This window comes from Cornus florida, unplaced genomic scaffold (genome assembly GCF_030987335.1).
Source record: "Cornus florida cultivar Cherokee Brave unplaced genomic scaffold, ASM3098733v1 CherokeeBrave_3.0.0_Hap2_Chr10, whole genome shotgun sequence".
Taxonomy (NCBI): domain Eukaryota; kingdom Viridiplantae; phylum Streptophyta; class Magnoliopsida; order Cornales; family Cornaceae; genus Cornus; species Cornus florida.
In genome coordinates, this window is record NW_026775580.1 from 100,745,340 (window position 1) to 100,773,013 (window position 27,674).

Genomic DNA, 27,674 nt, shown 5'->3' on the forward strand with positions numbered 1-27,674 from the left:
TTGGTAATTTAGAATCCCACCGAAAAAGGAACAATGTTAAAAAAAATAAAAAATAGAAAGAAAAAAATAAAATAAAATAGAAAGGAAAAAAAAAAAAATCTCAACACGTTTTGTTTTTTTTTTTTTTTTTTTTTTTTTTTTTTTGTTTCTCAACACCTTTAATATTTTTCTCAACTTATTTTATTTTATTCTCAACACTTTTTAATCTTTTTCTCTACACCTTAAATCTTATCCTCAACAATTTTTAAATTTTTTTCTCAACACATTTAATGTTGTTATCAATACATTTAATTTTGTTATCAACACTTTTTTATCTTGTTCTCAACACCTTTTAATTTTGTTATCAACACCTCTAATCTTGTTATCAACACCTCTAATCTTGTTTTCAACACTTTTTAATCTTATTCTCAACACCATTTAATCTTATTTTCAACACCTTTAATCTCTATCTCAACACCTTTTAATCATTACCTCAATACCTTTTAATTTTGAGCTCAACATTTTTAATCTTTACCTCGATACCTTTTAATTTTTACCTCACTACCTTTCAATATTTTTTAATCTTTTTTCTCAACATCTTTAATTTTGTTCTCAACACTTTTTAATCTTTTTTCTCAACACCTTTAATCTTATTCAAAACCTCTTTAATCTTGTTTTCAACACCATTTAATCTTATTTTCACCACCTTTAATCTCTAACTCATCACCTTTTAATCAATACCTTTTAATCTTTATCTCAACACTTTTAATCTTTGCCTCAATACCTTTTAATTTTTACCTTAATTACCTTTAAACACTTTTTTATCTTTTTTCTCAACACCTTTAATTTTGTTCTCAACACTTTTTAATCTTTTTTCTCAACACCTTCAATCTTGTTATCAACACCATTTTTCATTTTTGTCTCAACACATTTAATCTTAATCTCAATCTCATTAATCTTAATCTCAACATTTTTTTTTTTTTTTTTATTCTCAATACCTTTAATCTTATTCTCAACACTTTTTAATCTTTTTTTCTCAACACCTTTAATCTTGTTTTCAACATTTTTTAATCTTTTTTCTCAACGCCTTTAATCTTATTCTCAACACCATTTAATCTTGTTTTCAACACCTTTAATCTGTAACTCAACACATTTTAATCTTTATCTCAATACTTTTTAATTTTTATCTCAACACTTTTAGTCTTTATCTCAATATATTTAATCTTATTCTCAACATCATTTAATCTTGATATCAATACCTTTAAATTTTTTCTCAACCCCCCTTCAACAAATTTTTTTTATCTTTTTTCTACACCTTTTAATGATAACACTTTTTAATCTTTTTTATCAACATCTTTAATCTTGTTTTCAACACTTTTTAATATTTTTTTCTCAACACCTTCAATCTTGTTATCAAAACCTTTTTCTTTTTTTTTTTTGTTTTTTTTCAACACCTTTAATTTTATTCTCAACCTCTTTAATCTTATTCTCAATACTTTTTTTTTTTTTTTCCTCAACACCTTTAATCTTTTTCCCAACTTATTTAATTTTGTTATCAACACTTTTTAATCTTTTTATCAACACATTTTTATCTTATTTTCAACACTTTTAATCTTATTCTCAACACTTTTTAATATTTTTCTCAACACCTTAAATCTTGTCCTCAACAATTTTTAATCTTTTTCTCAACACATTTAATATTGTTATCAATACATTTAATCTTGTTCTCAACATCTTTTAATTTTATTATCAACACTTTTTAATCTTATTCTCAACACCATTTAATCTTGTTTTCAACACCTTTAATGTGATACCCCTCTGATCCGAGACACGGGTTGATCAGGGCCAGGCCCAAACCCGAGGGAATATCAAACAATTAAAGTATTTTAAAGCGAACACAGATGAAAAAAATGAAACAATAAAGATGGAATAAAACTGAAAGAAACATTAATTATAAAATCCTCCATGTATAATTGAAAATTGAAACTCCAATCCTCCAAAACTTCAAGGTTACAACTTGGGAATCCACTGATGGACCCATAACCAAAAGTTCAACTGAAACTGAAAACTGAAAATAGATAATGCTAGAAATATCGAAAGATGTCCTACGTGATCTGATGAAGGTGAGACTGTCCTCGACAAGCACGATCAAGCTCTAAGGCTGGAACCGTCCTGTACCTAAAAAGAATAATGAAGGAGTGGGTCAGACCCACGAGCAAGTTCTAATCTAACTGCAATCCATACAGTGACCCGATACGCAGATACACCGTAGACACCTCGCAATAACTATCTAGTCCTTACATATAAGTATATCCACACTAAGGGACATTCACTAGTCCATAATAGGGGTCTCAACCTGAATAGAAGGCAACATGCGAATACGCACCCAGAGGTGGGCATGAGTACCTAGACCTAACAGGGTACACCTCAACCTATTATAACCAGCTACGCATCCACTGCATATACGCACCCTAACCAACGAGTTTGAGACTCAAGCTCAACTTGTGGTACCATAAACATATATATAAAGTCCGTCCAAATGCAGGGTATGCAATTCAACTATTTATTAAACTGACATACAATAACCAACTAGTTAGTCACTCAACTTATTCAATTGATATGACTTAACTACCATCCGTTAATCCAGGAAGTTATCCAACTTGGTTATAGCTGATCTGACTTAGTCACAATTAGGATTCGATATCTTTCAATCCATTCCATTAATCCATTAGGTTAGGTTAGGTTTATGCGTTTTGAGCTAAACCGTCCATAGTATGTCACCGTCCCATACTGGTACATACAATCCTCCATATCCATGTAAATTACAACATATATAACAATTCAATAATTTACAGACCAAAAACCACCATCCAATAATTGTAGAAGGAATCTTAACAATCCAGCAAATAAAATCCAGTAGTAATCCATGTAATTGCATCAAAGAATAAACTATTCTAACAATTAACATCCAACACATGCATAGTCAAATTTAATAAAATAGTGACCCTATCATATATTTAAAATTAGTTCTATAATAATATTATAGTCCAATAAATTGCTAAATTAAACTAAGCGATCTAGTTCCCTCCATCCGGTAACAGAGTACTAAGTCATATACTTATATTTTATTGTATCCTTTAGCACAGAGCCTCCACTATGCCACAAGTCCAATATATTACTTTAAAAGACTTCATCGTGCATCTAAAATAAATTTAAAATCATTTTATAGCACCCTAAACTGTCAGATTAAAATTAATCAACAAATCCCCTTTCAGCCGTTAACTGTACGCAAAGTTATCAAATAGCGTACTATTAATTCTATTTAAAACTCAGGGGTAAATTTATGTAATTCAAGACCTTAGTTAGATGTTAAAATTATTATTTAAACACCTAATTAAAATTTTAAAACTGATTAATGACACAGAATGCCCAAACAGTGACAAAAGTATTAAAAAGTGCCGTAAAAACAAATTCCAAAATTCACAAAAGGTTGGAGCCTGCTCTAAAAAGAAAAAGCAAGCTCTTTCTTACTTGGAGCCGGCTCCACATTCCCTTGGAGCCGGCTCTTGTTGAAGGAGAGCCGGCTTTTGCTTTCCAGAGCCGGCTCTCTCCCTCTTGAGAGCCTCCCGTTCTGTCTCTGCTCCGTTTCAGCTCATCTTCTCCATCTCCGATCCAGTCCTAACCCACTATTGGTCTCTAAAACTAATTTTAGAAGTTTAATTAACACCCAGTAGCTTCCTATTAATTTAATTACAGTAACTAGAATCAATTACCAGGATTACATTTGAATTAAAATGGCTACTGAACTGCATAAACTTTAAAACCAAACTGAAACGGATTTACGACAATAGTTCCCTTCCAACTCATTTGTTCTTCCTCTAAATTTGAATTTAAAGGACTTAAATTACATCTAATATCCAGTCAAATCTTGGTTCATCGCAGTAGGGTTCAAAACCAAAAGTAAAACCGTAGAACGTTTCATGCCAAAACAGAGACAAGGAAAACATACATGCTATAATTATTTGGTAAATAAAAACTCACAGATAAATCGATCAAGTAAAACATACATAAAACATGCATGGTTCAGTTTAAGGCCAATTAATCTCCTAGAGACTGTCCAGGTGCACAGAACACAAATCAAAGGGAATGAGGAAGATAAGAACTTGCCTTTGAGTTTCAAACTTGAAACTCTAAATTCCCAGTTCTGTATTGCCCGTTCAATTCCCCACTGCTGTTCCACAAACTTACGTTCCTTCTACCTTGCTTCCACCTATCCTTCCTCTCCTATCTCTCTCTATTCTCCCTCTGTATCCTACGGTCTCTGTTGTTTTTACAGAAATTACGTTTAATTATTTTCAAACCCTAAACCACCGTGACACACATACTTATAGGCTTAGTGATTAAACCCTAATCCATGTAACCTTAAAGCCAGAGCCTATCTCGGCCCATAAACCGACCTAAGATAAATACCTACGTCGGCCACCCTAAATTCACGTAAAGAATAGAAAACTAAATTCCCTTAAATTTAAATGTCCATTAAATAAAATTGATTAAACAATTAAATAAACACAATTAAATAAATTTATATAAACAGTTACCAAAAACATATTAAGTAACATGACTGATTAAACAAATAAATAAACAAAATTAAACAATTAATTAAACCAAATAATGCACATACAACCAATTTAAACAAATGAAAAACAATAAAACAAATAAAAATGCGATTTAAGACAATAAAATAAAGAAAAATGCAATACAATAAATATTAAAAATACCGAGACTATCCTTTTAAAATTAGGGGTATTACATTTAATATCTAGCTCAACACATATTAATCATTACCTCAATACCTTTAATATTTATCTTAAAACTTTTAATCTTTACCTCAATACCTTTTAATTTTTACCTCAGTACCTTGCAACATTTTTTAATTTTTTTTTTCAACACTTTTAATCTTATTCTCAACACCATTTAATCGTGTTTTCAACACTTTTAATCTGTAACTCAACACCTTTTAATCATTAACTCAATACCTTTTAATTTTTATCTCAACATTTTTAATCTTTACCTCAATATATTTAATCTTGTTCTCAACACTTTTTATAGAAAGGCTGGTTAAAGATTATATATAATGCAAAGCTTCAAAATACAAGGCAATTATTGAAAAATGTACAACTCTTCAATTACAAAAAAGGGTGGTTCTAATAATGATTTCCTTCTTTTTTTTGATTAACAAACCCAATATTATCTTGATTACAACATGAAATAATAATAATCTTTTTCTCAACACCTTAAATCTTGTTCTCTAAACTTTTTAATCTTTTTCTTAATACCTTTAATTTTGTTCTCAACACTTTTTAATCTTTTTATCAACACCTTAAATCTTGTCCTCAACACATTTTTTATCTTTTCATCAATAACTTAAATCTTGTTCTCAATACTTTTTAATCTTTTTATTAACACCTTAAATTTTATTCTCAATACTTTTTAATTTTTTTATCAACACCTTTAGTAATAATTTTTTTCTCAACACTTTAAATCTTGCTCTCAACACTTTTTAATCTTTTTTTTTTTTTTTGAAACCTTCAATCTTGCTATCAAAACCCTTTTTTTTTTTTAACACCTTTAATCTTTTTCTCAACTTATTTAATTTTGTTCTCAATACTTTTTAATCTTTTTATCAACACCTTTTAATCTTGTTTTCAACACTTTTTAATATTTTTCTCAACACCTTAAATCTTATCCGCAACAATTTTTAATCTTTTTCTCAACACATTTAATGTTATTATCAATACATTTAATCTTATTCGCAACACTTTTTAATCTTTTTCTTAACACTATTTAATCTTGTTTTCAACACTTTTTAATCCTTTTCTCAACATCATTTAATCTTGTTTTCAACACCTTTAATCTCTAACTCAACACATTTTAATTATTACCTCAATACCTTTTAATATTTATCTCAGCACTTATGAAAATAAGGTTAAAAAGTGTTAAGAACAAGATTATATGTATTGATAACAATATTAAATGTGTTGAGAAAAAGATTAAAAATTGTTGAGGATAAGATTTAAGGTGTTGAAAAATAAAATAAAAAGTGTGATTAAAAGTATTGAGAATAAGATTAAAATGTGTTGATAAAAAAATTAAAAAATGTTGAGAACAAAATTAAATAAGTTGAGAAAAATATTAAAGATATTGAGAAATATGAAGAACAAGAAAAAAAAAAAAAAAAAAAAAAAAAAAAAAAAAGTGTTGAGAATATTTTATTTTCCTTTTTTTCTTTCTATTTTATTTTTTAGGTGATGCCTGAACAACCTAGTACAACTTTGCTATTTTGAGGTACACTGTGACAAAAGAGGGAGATGGCGTACTGGACGGTGACGAGGGAGGGATGCGCTGAAGCAAAAGAGGATATTTTGTTTTTCTTTTTTTATTTTTTTTTTGGTAGGGAGGCGCTAAAGCAGAAGAGGATATATATATATATATATTTTTTCTTTCTATTTTATTTTTTTTAACGTACCAATTTAAAAAAAGTTCATTTTTTCACTACAGCATGGGTACAGCACGACCCGTTTACAGTAGAGGATCTTAGTCCACAATTAACATTGTTATATTCAAAGATATGTTTATGTTATTTTTATTTTATTCGTAATATATATATATATATATATATATATTTTTTTTTTTTTTTCTTTCTATTTTTTTTTTTAACGTACCAATTTAAAAAATTTCATTTTTTCACTACAGCATGGGTACAGCACGACCCGTTTACAGTAGAGGATCTTAGTCCACAATTAACATTGTTATATTCAAAGATATGTTTATGTTATTTTTATTTTATTCGAAATTAATTGTTGAAATAACCACATGCTAGTAGTGATTTGAAAAGAAAGAAACAAATATCTTAACATTTTTACATAGACATCAGCACAACTAGATTTGCATTTGGCTTTCTAATTTAGCTTAAACTATTTAGAAGTGTTCAAGTTTAATTTAATATATATTTTTTAATTAATAAACTAGAATATAAATCACATTAAGCTCAAAGTTAAACTTGCAAAATTTTTTTTTTTTCATAATTGGTGATGTATTGAGCTCAAAAAATCAAAATAAATACAGGAGCACAGAAGGCATACCATCAGAGAAAGAAAATAAAAACAATACTAAAAACAAGGCCTATTGAATAAGCCCATTTCCAATACAAAAACAAAAAATAAATCTCAACCCTAAGCAAGGATATCATTAAGAGCAACCTTTTGAACATCACAAACTTCCATGAGGGTAGAATGAGCCACTACCTCCTGAAGTAAAGAAATATTACCATGAAGCCTATTATTTCTCTCTCTCCAAATAAACCATACCCCTGCAGCAAAAAGACTTTGAAGTCTTTTGGAATTCTGATTGTCCAACCAAATAAAAAGATCCCACACTGAAGTAAGCTCCTGCAACTGCTGCAGCTCCCACCCTAAGACACCCCCTAACCACCTCCAAACCCCCTGTGAAAATGGACAGAAGACAAAGACATGGTCAGTAGTATCAATATTCTGTTGATACAGTGTGCACCTTGCTACTAGAACAACCTTCCTTTTCTGCAAATTTGCCATAGAAGGCAACCGATCAAGGAGAACCAACACTGCTATGATAGACCATCTAGGACGTGCCTTACCCCAACATACTTTGTACCAAGAAACTTCAGTAGTAGCTGTCCTAATACCATTCCATGCTGTTTTGAATGAGAAACGTCCCTCATCCCACAACAGTTTATCCTCCACTCTATTAATCACTATATTCTGCAGAAACAATCTAACTGGAGTTAAAAACTCACTTTGTAAAATGTGGTAAAACCAAACCTCATTCTGAATCAAAGAACTAACAGTAGCATCTCTGTGTAGTTGTAGGCTCCGAACCACTCTATGACCAAACACACCACTAAACAGTTGACCATTACACCAGGGATCCTTAAATAACAGTGTATGTTGTCCATCCCCAATCTTGAATTGAACATGTTGTTGCATCACATCTCTCACTGCCACTAAAGATTTCCAAATAGGAGAACTGGTTTGCTTTACCACTACATTCCAATAATTAGAGTGTTGAGTGTACTTGAACTTATACCATGAAATCCACAATCTATCCTTGCTTGTTAAAAATTTTCAAGCTAACACACATCGAGATGCTAATTGGAGATCAGAAAGTTTTCTAATCCCCAACCCTCCTTCAGATTTTGGTTGAGTCACTTTATCCCAGTTTAATAAATGCATCTTCTTTACTTCCCCAAAGAAAGTCTCTGCATTTATTTTGAATTTGATTGATGATTGTCACAGGGATGTCATATATGCTACACCAGTACTGAAAGATAGGCATAACCACAACTCTAATTAATTCCAACCTACCTGCTAAAGACAGTAACTTTGTGTTCCAGCACATTATCTTATTAACAACTTTGGCCAACAGCTCCTTACAATGAGTTCTCTTTAACCCAGTTGGACATAAAGGCAACCCCAAGTATTTAATTGGAAAAGTATCTTCTGTACACTTCAGAACCTGTAATAAAACTTGTTTTCTTCTCACTGCTCTTGAGAAGAGGACTTTACTTTTTCCCTGATTGATTTATAAACCTGTAATCTTTTCAAGTCGTCTGAAAATATCAGTAATAACGGCTGCATTATGAACAGAAGCCTTACAGGCCAACATTAAATCGTCTACAAAAAATATGTGAGTAAGAGGTTCTTGAAATTTTTCCACAGATTTCAACACTGCCAACTCCTTCCTCTGCACAGCATCAACAACTAAAGTAGAGAAAAATTCAGTAATCAAGGTAAATAAGAGAGGAGATAAAGGGCAGCCTTGTCTCAGCCCTCTTTTTGGATGAAAAAAGCCAGCAAGAGACCCATTTAACAGGATTGAATACCTAGAAGACTGAAATATGGAAGCAATCAACTCAATCCAACTGTCTCTGAAACCAAATTTCTTTAAAGCTGTCATCAAACCTTCCCAAGAAACTGAATCATAGGCTTTTTTGATATTAAATTTTAAAGCCATAACTGGATGTCTAATCTTGTTGAAGTCCCTTACCAATTCATGTGCTATAATTATTGCTTCCTGAATTCTTCTACCTTTCACGAAAGCACTTTGTTCCAACCCAACCAAATTTGGAAGAACCAGAGCTAACCTATTTGCTATGATTTTAGTGATAATCTTGTAAACCAAATTGCATAGTGTGATACTCATCGAATCCGAGACACGGGTTGATTAGGCCCAGGCCCAAACCCAAGGAAAATATCAAACAATTAATATATTATAACGAACACGGAATACAAAATGAATTTAAGAAACAATAGTTTAAGCTGAAAGAAAACTAAATATAAAAACCTTTAATACTAAATATACTTAAATCCCAATTATCTAAAACCTCCATAAGTTAACAACTCGGGAATTCATCTCTGGTGGACCCCTAAAAACAAACTGAAATGAAAGTAAACTGAAGATAAAATCCAAATCAAATATCTGGAAGGAAGTCCTACATCGTCGGTAGAATGGAAGATCGTCTCTGCCCAGCACGAACAAACTCAAGCCTAGAACTGACGTACACCTGAAAATAGGAGCGGGTCAGGCCCACGAACAAGTTCTAACCTACTACAATCAAAGCAGAGACTCGATACGCATATACACTCTAACCAACTCAACAATAACTATATAAGTCGTGTATATATATATATATATATATATATATATATCCACACTATGGACTCTCACTGGACTATGAAATGGGTCTCAACCTGAGTAGAAGGCAATATGCAAAACGCACCTGAGTGGGCATGACTACCTAAGCCTAACAGGGTACACCACAACCAGCATAGCCAGTTACGCATCCTACTGCATATATGCTCCCTAACCGTCGACACTGAGACTCAAGCTCATGTCACGGTACCATAATAATATATTTAAAATCCGTTCATAACCATCCATAATAAATCTAGTAAGTCGTTCAGCTTATTCAACTACACAGACTTAACATAGATAACCAGTAATTCAGCTAGTCATTCAGCTTATGCAGCTTCTTTGACTTAGCCTAAATATAAGTAGGATTTATTTTTAATCCATTCCCTTATTCCGTATAGATAGGATATAACAATTTTGAGCCAATCCAAACCTAATATGTCACCGTCCCATACCGGTGCATACAATTTAATCCATCCGGCAGTTAATAGAATAAATAAAAATATAACTATCAACCAATCCATACATTCCACAATTGACAATAAAACATTAAGTACAAATATTAATTGTTCCATATTAAGCATGATAAAATAATTGTAAATTAACAAGCTTAATCCATACTACTCTGAAATGTCCATTAATTGATACTACAGGTTATACATGTAAACCAATTAATTCTAATCAACCATAACAGAATATAAATGTTCACAGGTTTATTTTTAGTAATTCTGGAACGTGACTAACTGCAAATCATCACTAAGAATTTTAATACCAAAGTTTAAACATCTTGCAGTTCCTCCCATCCAAACTGTAAACCAACTTAGGGCCAAATAAGCATACTAAACCATTTAAATCCACACGCTCATTTTATAACATTAGAATAGGTTTAATTGAGAATTTTATTGCTAAGAACTGCTATTCTAAGTGTTAAGCAATTCTACATCCTTTCATAACAAAAACACAATAAATTGATTAATTAAGCATTGTCCACTGTCGCATTAAAACAAAGTTGTTTTATTTTGCATAAATCTTCTCTCAAGGATTTTAATCAAGCTTAGACCACCTTTAAACACCTCAGTATAGCTTTCAATTGAAACTGAAAATTCCAAAATCCAAGTTCTGTAGCCCATACAGTCGCAGAAAAATTAAAAAACGCACACCCGATGGAAGAGCCTGCTCTTCCCATCTTGGAGCCGGCTCTACTAGAAGAAGAGCCTGCTCTAAGACCCCTAGAGCCGGCTCTACTTAAAAGTAGAGCCTGCTCTTTGTCCGGAAGAGCCTGCTCTATTAAATCTTAAGTCGTCTCTTCTCTTTCTTCATCTCTTTCACGTCCGGCGTGTTTCTGATGAACTGTCTTTCTATCCTAGGGTTCTTAGATATTTAAACTAAGTTTTAACATGTTCCAAAATCCATTATATTCATTTTCCAACTTCCGTCATCGATTAAAACATGGATTAATGCAAGAAGATTTCAAGAAGAGCAAGTTAAGAAATCAGGAACATCACTGTTTTAAGTAAATTCACCATGCGAGACAGATTAATTTTTAATAATTCCAATGTGTTTTAGATCTAATAAACTCTACATACACCAATTTACATGAATTTAAAACACAAGATACGCAAGGAAGCATTAAAACAAGTAGTACACAACGTTACAACTACAATCAGTTTTAAATCAACAGAGATAAAAAAAAAAAAAAAATCCAGTTTAATTTTAATCTTTAATGGTTCCAGTTTAATTTTGAATCTTTAATGGTTCCCTGGAGTTATGTTAGACATGCAAAGAACACGAGGCAAAGGGAATGAGTTAGGATAAGAACTTGCCTTTAGGTCTCAGTTTGAAACCTTGCACCGTTGCTTCCTAAATTCTCCGGCGAACTCCGACTACTGTAAACCTTCCTCTGTTCTCTCTTTCTGCCTCCACAGACGTGTTTATGTTCTAAAACCCTAGGTAGAACCTTAATGTATATATTTATAGGATTAAGGTTACCCTAATTCTAGTCCTAATACTATACAGGAAACTAAGTCGGCTAAAGAAAAAATAAAACAAAACCCTAAGTTCAATTAACGAAAAACAGGAAAATAAAATACAATTTAATAATTAATTAATTAATTCACAAAACCACCACTAAATAAATAAAAACAAATAAATTTACACTTAATCAACAAATTCACAACTAAATAAATAAAAACACAATTTAAATAATTAAATAAATTCCAGAACTATCCTTGTTAAATTAGGGATATTACACATAGAGCAATTGGTCTAAAGTCCCTCAGCTTTGTAGCATCACCCACTTTTGGAATCAAAGTAATAAAAGAGCAACTAACCCCTATTGGCATATTTTTTAAAATGAAAAAGTGTTGGACTGCAGCTATTACTTCCTTATCAATTATAAACCAAAAAGTTTGGTAAAATCTTGCAGGAAATCCATCCGGCCCTGGTGCCTTATCAGGTTTGAAATTCATCACCATTCCCTTGATTTCTTCATAGGTAACTGGCCTTCTAACATATCATTCTCTATTTCATCTAGAGTATGCCTAGGAACAAAATCACACACCACCTCAGAAGAACTCTTTGAGAAAAGTTTCTGATAATACTCCACAAACCAGCTACTAATAGTTGCAGGATCAGTTAAAACAACCCCCTCTGCATTCTCAATTTTTGTAATAGCATTGAAGTTTCTGTGTTGCTTTAATTTTTTATGAAAGTACGCAGTGCATTTATCATTATCCCACAGCCAAAACAATATGGATTTTTGAGCCATCATTATTTCTTGATCAGCCATTGCAGACTCATATTCATCTCTAATAGTTTGTTCTTCATCAAGCATTGCATCAGTGGGATTTTGTAACAAACTCCCTTGAATTGTTTCTAATTTCAGTGTCATCTGAATTATCTTCTCTCCCACATCTCCAAACACGTTCTTATTCCATTGTTTGACATCCTTTTTCACATTCCTGAGTTTAAGTAATAATCTATGCATTGGAATACCTTTTACATTAATATCCCAAGCCTGTTGTACCAGAGGAAGAACCTCCCTCTTATCACACCAGACTTTAAGCATCTTAAATGGCTTTGGACCTGAAACAAAATCCTTTGAAACCTGCACCATCACCCCATAATGATCAGACGTTTTAGACATTGTGTAGGAAAACTTGCTTCCAAAATATTTATCCAACCACACATCTGTGATACCACCGGATTTCCGGATGCGGGTTGGCCAGGCCCACGCCCGATTACTCGAGGATATCAAAACAATTAGCAATAAATGAACACAGAATACAATTAAGGAAACATGAATAAATAAAAATTTGCTGAAAAGAAACTAGAATGATAATCCAAATATTGAAACCTCAGAATAAAATTAAATTAATAAAGAATTATTCTTATACATCCAAATTCTCCATTTCTAATACAACTCGGGAATCCATCTAGTGGACCCCTAAAAACTCCAACACTGAAATCATCAACTGAAGAACTCCACTGCTAAATCACGAATAAGCTCCTACGTCGTCGGAAGAATGAGAAGCCGTCTCTGTTCATCACAAACAAGATCTAAGACTTGGAACCGTCCGTTACCTGAAAAATAATAGTGGGTCAGGCCCACGAATAAGTTCTATCCTAACTACAATCCAAACAGAGACCCGATACGCAGATACATCTTAGACGTCTCAACCATATCTATATAGTCCGTAATAGATAAATATATATATCCACACTACATGACTCTCACTAGACTATGCTGAGAATGCACCTGAGTGGGTATGACTACCTAAGCCAAACAGGGTATACCTCAACCAACATAGCTAGCTACGCATCCTACTGCATTTACGCTCCCTAACTGTCGACTATGAGACTCAAGCTCAGATCGCGATACCATAATTTATATATATAAATTCCCATCCAAACCAATGCAGTGCTGCTCAACAGTTCGTTGCCATGACATGACATAAAATTAGGATTTAAGTGTTTTAATTAAATCCCTACCCTTCCTATTAACAGAAAATATAAACAACCATCCAGTATGTCGTTCAACCATTTTAGTTGACAGGACATAAAACCATGTAGGATTTTAACTGTTTTAGTTAATCCATTCTGTATGTATGAATGGGTAGGGATTAGCGTTTTGATCTAATCCGTCCCTCCGTATCCCACCGTCCCATACTGGTGTATACCATGCAAATGATCCGTAATGATGCAACATTTTGAGCAGTTCATCAAATAAAATCCACATAATCCATATAGTAGATAATACAGAATTTAAACAGTTCATCAACTAACAATCCAACATCCATCCATGTACTAACGAGACAAAGTTTAATAAATCATCAAGTTAAAATCCAGTATTCATTTAGTTAATTGACAGAAAATATATATGTATAATTCTTCAATTAATTCCAGTCTGAAATCCAATTAGATCGATAGAACCCAAGTACTAGTTCCGCAATTTAAATCCACTAATCCAAATAATTGCAGTGTAATGCTTAATATTACAACAATTAAAACTCCAAGCTTAAGTCCGTGCATTGCAGTACAAAATTAATATTTTCAACAAATAACATCCAAAGTATGCATAGATCAAACATGATATATAAATGACTTTAGCATGCAACTAAAATAAGATTTATGAATATATATATAATCCGTTAAATTGCTAAAATTAAATTAGGCAATTAAACCCCTTCCACTCGTTAACAGCCTGCACTGCTTTGTAATTTTCTATGATTAAATCCATGAGTACTAAGACACTAATTGTAACGACCTGGTCATTTGCCTCCCTTTCCCTTTTCTTGAAATTTTACGAATGAATTTTTTTCGTTTAATTTTCTTTTCTGAGCTCTGTTTCGTGTCGCTTAGTGTCATCTCGAGTGCTCGGAATTGGTTTCTGAGACTCTTTCATGCGAATTGACAACTTCCTTTGAGGACCGAGTCATTTTCGCATTTTCACTTTTCGGACACTATGCGTCTTTCGTCCTTTTCCCTGTTTCGTCTTTTTCCCTATTCTGTCTTTTCCCCGTTTGTCACATTGTTGGCACAGCCTCACTTCTCATGCTCAGAGTTGGTTTTTGACTTCACGTGCCTTCATCTTGAGTGGTTTCCTTGAAATATGTATCTTCACTTTTGTAAGAAAGTACTCTGGTTGCTCCTGGTGTTCATAGGGGCGTGGATGCACAATTCTTTGGAATTATTTTCTTTTCTTGGGGTGCTTTTCATAGATATCTTTTGAAGATGTTTTATTTCAGGGGCATTTAAGAAAATATCTTTTGGAAGATATTTTCATTCTGGGGCAGTTTCACAGTTAACCCTTTTTGTATGGGCCATTGTGCAATTAACGAAAGTTATTGCAAAATATCTCGTCTGGAGCCTGGATCCTTGTACGGGATTCATTTTCACTTTTTGTTGACTCGTAAATTCATAAATTTTCCTTCTGGTCGTTTTTCTCCAGTTTCAGAGTTTCTAGACCCAGTTGCTACCGAACTTGTTCGGGGCATAACTTTCTGCTCGGAACTCAGTTTTTGGCGTCGTTTCTTCCGTTGTTCATATTTTCTCATTTTGAATCTTTTTTGTTCACAAAGTTTTGTCATTTGAGCATGTTTGCTCAAATTTCACTTTTCCAGACTCGGCGGGGCCCTTTCGGGGCACTTTTTGGATTTTCCTATAAAAGGGGGATGAGATATTTTGATTTTCATCTTCCCCACTCACTTTGCACGACCAGAGCTCCCATGGCAGCCCAAGGGAGGCTGCCACCACCTCTCTCCCCTTTTAAACTTCATTCATTTGTTAAAAAGTTGAAGTGCCTTTGCGTTTTGTGTTCGTATTGACTACGCGCTTCTTTCCTCCTTATTGAAAACCCATTTTCTGACCAAATTTTAAGTTTGGTTTTGAAGTCAAGTTGTGATTTTCATGGGGCTTCCTTCGGATTCATGTAGATCGTGTTGTCTCCGACAAAACCTAGGAGTTTCGGCGGATTCGGAACACTTTTTTTTCGGTGGACTTTTGAGATTTTCATCTCAAATTGAGGTAGGGAGTGTTCTAGGTTGCTTTCTTATTATATAGCATGCTTGTGATGTATATATTACTTGTTTACATGCTTGGATATTAAATCTAGAGATTTTAATTGTTTATTTTCTAGCATGTGATTTGATTTTCTCGGTTGCCTATAGCCTTGTTTAAACATGTGGCATGATAGAATATTACCCCTTGGTATGTTGATTAACATATATTAAATTGAGAGAAATTGGACAAGTAACAAAGATTTTATTTAATATTTTACTAGAATAAAATATTAAATCATGTGGCCTTAACTAGCTTGAAATTAATATGTGTTAGCATATTATATTAGGCCTTAGCATGCTCTTTAACATAGTTGAATTTGAAAGTAATTGGAGGTGTTTTGAAAATTAGTAATTATTAATTAATTTGCCCCGAGTGCACTATTCACTCTATTTAAATTTCGACTTGATATTCTTGACTTACATGCCATATAGCTTCACATATATTTGATTTAGAATATTCGGTTAGGTTTTGAAACCTTTCATTTCATTAATTTCCTTATTTAAGATTTAATCCTCATGGTGATATACAACTTGGAATTGAATTGTGGCATGCTAGAAAATTAGGATTTGGTATAGTTGTTCACATATATTAAATTGGGATTAATTGCATGAGAATTGCAACTTTTATTTTATATTTAACTTTAATGAAAGTTTAATTCACATAGTCGTAAATTGAATGAAATAAACTAGTAATGTGATATTACATTAGTTCTTGGCATGTTCTCTAAGATATGTTAAATTGAGAACATTTGGTTAAGTTTGAAAATCTAGAGATTTTAATTAAAAGATTTAATTAAAATCTATTTTGTGGTCCCATTAGCTTAATTAAGATTTTAACTTGATATTTGTATTGGCCATGACTTGTTTACTAATATATATTAATTGTGGACCATTTGAAGTTACTTTAGAACCTTGGTAATTAAGTTAGCATGATTTAATTAGAGTTCTACTTTGTTATTCCAATAACCTAATTGAGTTTTAGAATGGATATAGGTGATGACCATGCCATGTTCTTTAATATGTATTAATTTGAGGTTATTTGGAATTGAATGAGAATCTAGGGAATTTAATTATTTTTATTTAATTAAATTCTATCTAATTGAGCCATGGATTTAATTGTGTTTGAAAGTCGTTTCTATATCAAAATCCTGGACATGGACTTGTTGTATATTCATTTGGTTATGTTTTGAGCATTGGATAACATAGTTGCTATGTTTATACTCATGAGAATATGTTTTCCTTATTGAATATATTGTTTCCTTGTGTAATGATTTGCACACTTCGTATTTTACATCTTTCATGCATAGCGTGTAACGAATCGCACACTGAAGATTCGACATTCATCATATCATATTAGTTGTGGATTAAAGCATGTATTGTATAGGTTTCTAAATTTGGTTGTGCTTGGTAAATAGTTGATTATCTTGCATATTCCTATTGATATATGCGTTGTTGCACAACTTGTTGATTTTGGAAACTTGGGGATGTCGTTGTTTGACTATGGCTAGGACGTGGTTTTAGTACGGGGGATAGTCCCTCTATATAGTCTAGTGCGCACATAGGGAGGTTACCCATGGGCTAGTAACCCTAAAGTAACTATGTTGTCGGTCTGATCCGGCGTGACGTCCGAATATCCACTTTGTTTGATTTCGCATTTCATTTTCAAGTTGATAACTAGATGATGTTGTAACTTGTTGTTCCTTATTTGTCGTTCCATTTTAAGTTACATGATGTTAACTTTGCGAAATTGTGCTTTATGCATTGTATTGGAAGTTCCAATGTTGGTTTAATTGTATCGATATTGAAAATTATGTTTTGACGTTCTAACAAAGCTTAAGATTGATCCTATTGATTCATTTAGAACTTAGACGTTAGGTGGCATGAACCACTACTGTTATTTTGTGCTTTAGATTATAAGTTGATGGCTTTGAGAACTTATTCCTTGTTGCATTGTACAACATGCTCTTTTGTTGTTGAATTGCATGGAGAATGTGATTCTTGTTAACTTATATTCAAATGTACTTTTGTCATGTTGTATGGATTACTCTAGACCTAGTTCAGTTGTATTGAAAATGCAATTCATGTTAATCTATGCTCAAGCATTCCAGTTCTTTGGATTATCCCAACCATGATTCGTTTCATACACGTATGTATATCATGATTCTTGTTGCTTAGACTCTAAGGTAGCTTAGGATGCTCCCCGAGTTTCACTTGGACATAGATGTTAGGTGGCATGATCCCCTTTAATATGTTTCACTTTAAGGTGATAAAATTGTAAAATGCTAGGTCGATGCTTGCTCATTTCCTACGAGTAGCTTTATGTTACTCACTCACGTAGTGGGGACATTTTTCAGGTATGAAGACTTGGTTCGTGGTGCTCATTGCTCCTTGGATGGCTTATAGTTTTTAAGTTTCCATTTTATGCAAGTGTTAGCATAAAATGCCTTTTTGTAACCTTATGTATCAAAATATGTATTATTTGATTCCATATACGTAGTGTGTACATGAGTACACTCTTTACAATGTATTTGATATGTATGAGATGAGACCGGAGGCCAATGACCATTATATTGTATGCTATGTACTTTTTAACTTCACGAAATATTATGAAAATCTTGAAAAATCGCAAGTTCTTCACCATGGTTGCATCGGGTGTGGGAATTCTATTCTCATTCTTTCATAGGGTCTTATTAATCTTGTATGAAGTGTGGCCAAGGGCCAAACGGTCATTTGACTCCATTTTATATTTTTGGATTCCGATTTTTCATTCTAAGTTTCATTTTTTGCCTTTTTGCCCGTTGGGGGGTTGGATTTTGCATCGGTGGTATTTTTAAGTCATAGACCATTGTAGCACGTCCTAATAGGTAAGTTACGTTTGCGTGTATGGTCGTTTCTGGGTAAAACCTCATCCTTGGTGATTTGAGCCTCTTGTGAATTCATTTCGCACTTTTTTTACATATTCTGATATAGGGGCATTATAGACTTTTCACTGTGGTTTTATTTTCTTCTTTCATCATGGTTGAATAAAAAATATGATTTTAGGGGGGTTTCTTTTCTGTGTTTTTTTAGAAAATGTCGTCTTGATATCAGAAATCGTTTACGAAGTTCAACTCTCAGTTTTTCAATTTAGGAGCTTTTTGGACCTCCATGACCAGATTTCATGGAGGGGCATTTCGGGCATTCTACATTGCATTTTTTTTAATTCTCTCGTGAGTCATGTAGAAAACTCAATTTTGAGGGGGTGTTTCTTCTTTGTGTTTTTGCAAAAAATTCATTTTGGCCTCCAAATTCAGCCTCTGTTCTGGATTTTTCTGAAAAATAACCTAACAGCAGCTTTATGGGCGGCTGCCAGCCATGTATGCACCCAGCGCGCGCACGGCTTGCATGGGCGCGCTCATGGGCGTGCGCATGGGGCTGTCATGGCCCCTTGTCGGGCCGCCGCGACATCTCAATTTCAAACCCTCGTTTCTCCCTCGTCCGGACTCCAAATCGAGTGAACTTTTTTTTGATCTTGACTATTTTTTCGCTGTCTTTCCAACGGTGTGCTCGGTTGTATCCGGATCTTCCTGGATAATTACCAGTTTACCCTTTTAGCCTTAAGTGCTCGTTTTTCTTCGTCAAGCCATTTCTTCTTCGTCCGGACTCCGAATTATGCGATTCTTGAGTCCATCCTGATTATTTTTTTGTTGTTTTTCCAACGATGTGCTCGGTGGCACCCGAATCCACATTTTTCAAAAATGACTATTTTGCCCCTGGGGGCTTATTTGTTATATTTTTGACTTTTTGCTTCCGCATCAGTTCTTGTTGAGTTCCACGACCTCATGGAAGGTCACTTTGACTTCTTAGAGTCATATTTTTTATTTTTGCTTCCGTATTCGGATCCGTTATCGGATCATCCTTTCGGTTCATCACTGACGCACTGGCCTAAAAACCAGGTCCGTCACACTAATTTATTAAAAGTGGCTCTAATATAGCATGATATAACGTTTGGAATCCTTGTTCCAACTCTTTTTAATTTCTAGACACCGATTACACCATTAAGTCCTTCCGGTCCGCTAAGTCCATAAACTGCCGCGACTTGCCCTAGATTTTTCCTACCGTTTAAAACCTTAGCATGCAAATAAGTTTATACATCTTAGGGCTTTAATATTCCAAGGTTTAGTGTTTAAAACCATCATAGTAGCCCAAACAGTGCAAAAAAAACCACATTCGAACTAAACAACGCACAAAACTGCTTCTGTAAACAAATACGATCACAGAGCCTTCTCAAAATAAATGGAGAAGGGTCAATCTGCCTAGAGCCGACTCTCCCACAAGGGGGAACTGGCTCTCCTTGCCTAGAGCTGGCTCTCTCCCCTTTGAGAGCCTCGACTTTGTTCATTCTTCATTTCCGACAATCTGCTCCATCTCCGACCCTTTTCTACCACTCTGTTGCTTCTTAAATCTGATCTTAAAAGTCTTAGAAACATCCAATAACATCCCTATGCCTTGTACATAATAGTTCAATTCAATTATAGTGTTTAAAACCTTAACCGATTAACCATGCTTTTGTAATACCCCTAATTTTGAAAGGATATTTCTGGTATTTAATTTTTGATTTAATTATTCTTTTTATTTGATTAATTGTTTACTTGTTTATTGTGTTGATTAAATGGCATGTATTTTGTTTAATTGTTAATTATTTATTTGTTAATTATTTGCTTAATTGTTAATTATTTATTTGTTTTAAGTATTTGATTAATTGTTAATTATTAATTATTTGTTAATGGTTGTTTTTTTTTATTTAGTTAATTCATTGTTAGTATATTTCTGGTACTTATAAATTTACGTAAGTTCTTATAGCCGTCACTGTTTTAAACCTAGGTTGTTCAATGGGCCGAGTTGTATATGGATTAGGGTTTAATGTTAGGTCTATAAATATGTATGTTACGGTGGCTTAGGGTTTAAAACAACACAAAACAAAACGTAGTTTTTCTGTAAGAATAGAGTGATACAGAGAGTTGTGAGGGCAGAGAAACAGAAAGGGAGTTTGAGTAATTTACAGAGAGGTTTAAGGTGGAAGGAGTGGAGTGCTTCTGGGTTGAACCAAGAGCACCGGAGAAGTGGAACGATAGTCTAGGACGTTGTCGGAAACTTTAGAGACGGTGGATTACAGTTTCAAAATCTGAAACTATAGGCAAGTCTCTGTTCTACTCTTTTCCTTTAATATGTGTTCTGTGCATGCCTAGCTAGACTTCAGGGGTTTAACTAATGATAAAACGAAATAGTCGTGCATGCTTAATTGGATTTAAACAGAGGGTTTCATGATTTTATATGCTTCTTCATGATTTCGTTATTTCTGTAATCTTTATGCATGAACTGTGATTTGATTTGAAACTTTGCCTGCTAAAACACTTAAAATAATTTAGTATGGACGTATGGGACTTAGGTTGAAGCTTAGGGGCCTTAACAATGAAGTTTTAGGGTTTACAGAGGTTGAACGGATGAAGAAAAAGACCTCAGCACTAACTGAGGCGCCTAAGTTCGCAATTGAGGCGCCCAAGTTAACAATTCAGCCCCTTAAGTTAGCAACTTAGGCTGCTCAGTTGTAACTTAGCTTGCTCAGTTGGGGTTTTGGTTTTAAACGCCCAGTTTGGGTTTTTGTGCACTGTTTGGACTATACAAAGTGTTAGCTCTTCGTTTAAATTGTTTTAAATGTTTTATAGGATTGTTGTGGACCTGTAATAACAAAGAGAAACGATAGTTCATAAATGGCATAGGGATTGGACAGTGTGAAGCTCAGGATAAATCTATACGTTGCACATTGTTTTGCTAGTTATGTTCCGGAACTTTGCAAAGTTTTAATATATGATTTAATGATATATATAAATCATGTTTTACAGTGTTTTAAGTATGGTGGTTTAATTAAACCCAACTATACTTAGGTTGGATATAATTGGTACTTAAATTGTTATTAAATGTATCAATTCATGGATTATGTTGGAGGATGTAAATGCTTAAATTTAATATAGCAGTTTACACTACTGGAATTGGATTTTTTTGGCTCTATATTGAATGTCTGTTAGATGTATACACGTAAAATTTATTTTGTGCATATTCTGAAGTATAGTCGATGACTATTTAATTACTATATTATCAACTGCGTTAACTGGAGGATTGAATGTACCGGTATGGGGCGGTAACATACTAGGTATGGACTAGTTCAAACACTACGTTCTACCTAACTTGGATTAAGGTATGAATTAATCATATAGGTTAAGTCCATCACTGTAATACCCCAATATTTTAAAGGTATTATTTATTGGGATTAATGATTTTATTTTTTATTTAAAATAATTTGTTTGATTTATTTAGGATTAATCGCTTTTATTTTTATTTTTAAATGATTTGTTTTAGTTAATTGAGTGTTATGATTTAATGGTCTTGTTTGTATTAATTTATATTTCATGATTATGTATGATTATTGATTTTTTTTGTGCGTAATTATTGATTTAATTGTTGACGTGTTAATTTTATTAGTATGGTGTAAATTCTTGTTTGTTTATGTGTTTCATGTAATTAGTTATTTTAATATAAGTGTTTATTTAATTATTTTATTTATTTAGATTAATTGGTTTGGGCTTAAGAGAAGTTGGACCAAATAATATGGTTTTGGGCTGGAATGAAACCTTATTAGGTTAATTAATAGAGGCCCATGGTTATTTTATTATTTAAATGATCAGTTTTGGTATAATTATAAATATATATTTAATTATATATAAAAATATAATTAATTAATAAATTTTACGGAAGGATATATATATATATTTATGGATATATATATATATATATATATATATATATATATATGATTTAATTAACCAATGGTTAATTATGGGAGATATATATATGTATTTGTAATATAATATGTGTTTATATATATTATATTATTTAAAGAGTATTATTTTTTTATTATTTTATTATTTTTGGTAGTCCTACTAGGAATAAGATTTAGGTTTTAATGTGTATAAATATACACATAAGGATTTAGAGTTAAAGGTTTACACACGTTAGAAAAATAAGAGAGAGAAAAAAAAAGAGATAAGTAGAAGGCCAACAAAGAGGAGGCCGAATCTGCGAAGGAGGACGTTGAGATTGGAAGAGACGATCAAAGCTTGAAGCGTTGGTTTCGTTTCGAAACCTTCAGGCAAGTTCTTTTCTAACTCTCCTCTTAAGACCCATAAGTTTATCACCTTGAGTATCAGAATTTTAAATTAAATTTATTAATTAAATCAAAGTTAGATAGGAATAATTAAAAATATATATATAAATTATTATATTTGATTTGTGGATTTATCAGATTTTAATTGTGTATATAGGTGTTGTTTATATATTTTAGAATTAATCTATAGGTGGATCTGTGATCCAAGAGGGTTTATTAGGGTTTCATTATTTTTCTGGAATGTTCCTGTAATTTTCTGGAATTTTTATGACATTTTTAAGAATTTATTTTCCAATTATTTGTTTGGTAAATTATATATGTGTGTGTGTGTGTGTATTCTGTATTTATATATACTGGGAGGGAGATCAGAAGGGGCTTTTGATTCAGTGTAGCGCGGCATAGCATAGGTTGGTGTGCGTGTGAATCAAAGCCATTAACAAAATGGATTGATTCAATGTAGTGCGGCGCATGGAGTTTTGGTACGCCTCAGGTCAGAGACCATTGGATGAGGTTTGATCAAAGAAAGGGATCTAGTGTGGCGCGGATCACAAGGATATGGTACGCGCAAGAATTGAATGGCTGAGATGCCCTGATGGGGAGCGGCTGATCCGATGCAGGTGAGCTCATACAGCAGAAAGGAGGGTAGCCAACCAGAGTGCGCCACATCAGCAAAAAGGAGAAGTTGGCGCGTGGTAGCGTGTGTACAGCGCGTGTGAGCGTGTTAAGCCACCTGCCAGTATAGGGAAGTGTGTGGAAGCGTGTGCAAATAAATTGGGTGCGTGTGGAGGCGCGTGAAGGCGAGTAGAGAAGCGTGCAGGGTCCTGGAAAGTTCCAGTGCAGTCCGGTGATGTCCCAGAATCAATTTTAAGCTTGTTAGGGTTGAAATTAACCATTAGAGGGTGTGTTCTTAGTATTCGGAGAGCCTTAGAGTGTTACTAAGATGTTTAGTAGCTTTTAATTGGTGGAAATATAATTAATTGAATATTTTGCCATGGAAGGAGGTGTATGTATACACACACACACACACACACACATATATATATTTATATATATACGTATATATATGATTTTAAATAATCAAATATTATTAAGGAATGTGTTATACATATATATATATATATATTAAATAATATATGTGTATATGTATATATTAGGTAAGATGGTTAGTATTACCATTCTTATTTTGCTGTCTTTTGATTGGCTCGTTATTAAATTAACGATATGCGTATAATATGCATAAGATGGCTATGTATGAATTAATTTGTTGTCAAGTTGAAAGCTAATACATGGTGGAATTGTAGGCATAGATGAGTTGTCATAGGCGTAAATATATTGTCTAAGTATTTGTATAAATAAAATACATACATGGGAAGTATGGATGAGTTACTAATTAAAAGTATAAATGAATACTTGTGGAGACATGGTTGAATTGCCAATGTATAACTAAACATACTTAAGGAGGCATGGTTAAGTTGTCGATATATAAATAAATATATTTATAATAGCATGGCTGATTTGCCAAAGTTTAATTATATTGTTGTGTGTTAGATGATTAAAATATATCATCTATGATTACTGTTTGTGTAAGTTGGATTAGGATTAGATATTCTTATAGTCGTATAGTCTAGTACTTACAGGTTAGTGTATTATTTTATACAAATTAATAAAATAATACTGGTAGTGACATGGATGATTTGTCAAAGTCTAGATATTGACTGTGTGATTTAAATACTTAAAATTATTATTGGTTTTGGAATTAAATATAATGTTCTTTTAATTATATTTTATGATTTAAATTATTAAATTGCTGTCTGGGATGGAGTTAAGGTTAGAGGAGTTTCTTTAAAAGAAATTGTGGATTGGACTAGGAATGATTATTAATTAATCATTGATAATGGTTCTGGAATTAATGAACTTGGTAATAGTTGTGATAGTTATATTATATATAATTATGTACATTAAAGATAAAGAATTTATTAGGTTTGGTTTTGATCAGAGATGATTCATTTATTGGTTTTCAGAGGTCCGGTAGAGAGAACTTACTCGTAGGGTTTAACCCGCGATTTATTTTTCAGGTTGTTAGAAGTTCAAGTCTAAAGGTTGAGGATCCACAGTTGGAGGACTTATCCATTCTTTCTTCTTATTTCAATGTAGGATATTTTCTTATTGTTAGATAATGGAATTTTTATTTAGAGATTATTGGATTATGTTATCAGGGGTCCTTGATTTACAGGATTCCCGAGTTGTAACTTTTGGAGAATTATTAATGAAATTTTTATTCAATAGAATTTCCTTCTGCGAATTATTTATTCTTTTTATTTCTTTTTGTACTCTGTGGTTGTTTGAAATACTTTAATTGTTTTGATATCCTCTAGTTTTGTGCGCGGACTTGATCAACCCGTGTTCCGAAATTATGGGGTATCACAATCACCTACTTGTGTCATATCAATTGAGAATTGAATGACCTACTATGATTTCAGGATGGATTTATTATACATATATCAGACCATTACACAGATGGATGGTATTTTGTATTAAGAGGAGTACGGACTTTATATATATATTATATGGTGCCGTGGTATGAGCTTGAGCCTCATGACCATGGTTAGGGCGCGTATATTGCCTAGGATAGATAACTGGACATAGGTGTTGTTCCCTGGTAGGTCTAGGTACTCATGCCCATCTTAGGGTGCGTATTTGCATGTTGCCTTCTATTCAGGCTGAGACAGACTTACTGGACTAACGAGCGTCCTATAGTGTGTACTATATACATATATGGACTACTCTAGCTATTGTTGAGTCTTCCTAGGATGTATCTGCGTATCGGATTACTGTTGGATTGTAGTAGATCAGGACTTGCATATGGGCCTGACCCACTCCTTCCTTTTTCAGGTGTTCGTCAGTTCCAGGGTTAGAGCTTGGACGTGCAGAGCAGATACAGATATTCATTCATCCGATTATGTAGGAATCTTCTCTATGATAGTTGTGGATTTTATTTCTATTATTTCAGTTTTGGTTTGAGAATTTTAATAAGGGGTCCAATGGATGGATTCCCGAGTTGTAAACTTATGGAGTTTTGGATTATCGGATTTGATTAATTATAATTTAAGGATTTCCTTTTAGTTTCTTTTAGCTTATTATTTTATTTCGTATTTCACTTTGTATTCTGTGTTCGTTACAATATTAATTATTTGATATTTCCCTCGGGTTTGGGACTGGGCCTGATCAACCCGTGTCTCGGATCCGAGGGGTATCACAGCTTTTAACGCAGACTAAAACACAGAAATACTAGAATTATAACAGAACAATTCCACGCATATAGATATCTGAATTGGCATATAACAAGCATGCAAACTTTAGTTAGTAATCCTTTAAAACCCTAGAGACAGTCTAAGGATGCACAGAACACAGGCAACGGGAGAGAGAAAGGAAATAACATGCCTTTACAGTTTTGGATTCAAAACTTTGTTGCCGTCCTTCTAAGTTTTTCCGGCGACCATGTCCATCGTCTAGAACTCCTTTACTCTGGTTCTGATCTAAGAACAACTCTCTACCCTCCTCTTTGGTCCAGTTCACTCCGTTGGCCAAAACCTTAATAGGAACCCCTCTGTCTCTTCCTCACAATAACTCTCAGTTCCTCGCTGTTAATTAGGTACGTGAAAAGAATTCACATCTCTTTCCAATCCTAAGTCCACATAATGATGTATTTATAGGTTTATAAAACTAAAACCCTAATTTTAATTTTAATCCTAGAAAGAAAAGAACATCTACTCAAATTATATTCTCAGTCGGCTAAACACATGAGAATATATGTAACCCAAAAAGTATAACATATATTAAATTATGATTAATAAAACAAGTTTAATTATTAATATATACCAATAATTAAAACTAACTCTAAATACATATATACCCATATATATACATGGATATACCTCCATGGGTAAAAACTGTACTCATTTGCATTATTCAAACAGTCCGTTAATCCTATCCAACCCCAACCTCGTTTTAAAGATAAATAAATAACATAACACATTTAATTACACATTCAAATGCCACCTAAGCATATAATTAAACACAGACAATACAATTAACCAAATAAACATTTAAACAACTAAGCAAATAGTCAAAATTGTAATTTAAAACTTTTAAACAATTAATTAAAAAACACTTAAGCACCCATAAACAACTAAAACACAATAAAATAAAATAATTAATTGCCAATTATATCCTTTTGAAACTAGGGGTATTACAATATCATTCAGAAAAACTCTGTCCAATTTTACATGAATCCTCCTTCGAAGTCGCTGACGATTACACTAAGACCACTCCCCATTTGTAGAAGTTAATTCCAACAAACTTACCTGCTGAAGACACAAATTAAATTCATCCAACATCCTCTGAGGCACTCTACTACCCCCTTTCTTGTCCCCATGGAAGCGGATAGCATTCCAATCCCCCAATGTAATCCAAGGACCATGAACTAAGTCAGCATAATCGAAAATATACTTCCATAAATCCAATCTATTCTTGTTTTGATTTGCAGCATACACAGGTGTACAATAGAATTCTTCCCTTGTTGAATTAACCACTACTTTAAACAGCATGCATTGATCCTTACTATCCATAACAGAAACACTGAACACAGTTGGATTCCACCCAATCCAAATTCTACCCCCTAAATGAGCATCATAGTTATTAACCCAACT

The 27,674-nt window shown here is 33.0% G+C and overlaps 1 protein-coding gene across 1 annotated transcript; it reads right to left on the bottom strand.

Annotated features, from left to right (window-relative positions):
• Positions 1-12,172: 12,172 nt before the first annotated feature.
• Positions 12,173-27,593, bottom strand: LOC132278247 (uncharacterized). The gene is made up of 2 exons (XM_059780050.1): positions 27,330-27,593; positions 12,173-12,811 (listed from the first exon to the last, which is right to left on the bottom strand). Exons 1-2 carry the CDS (start codon positions 27,591-27,593, stop codon positions 12,173-12,175), a joined length of 903 nt encoding a protein of 300 aa, XP_059636033.1.
• Between the last annotated feature and the right edge of the window lie 81 nt (positions 27,594-27,674).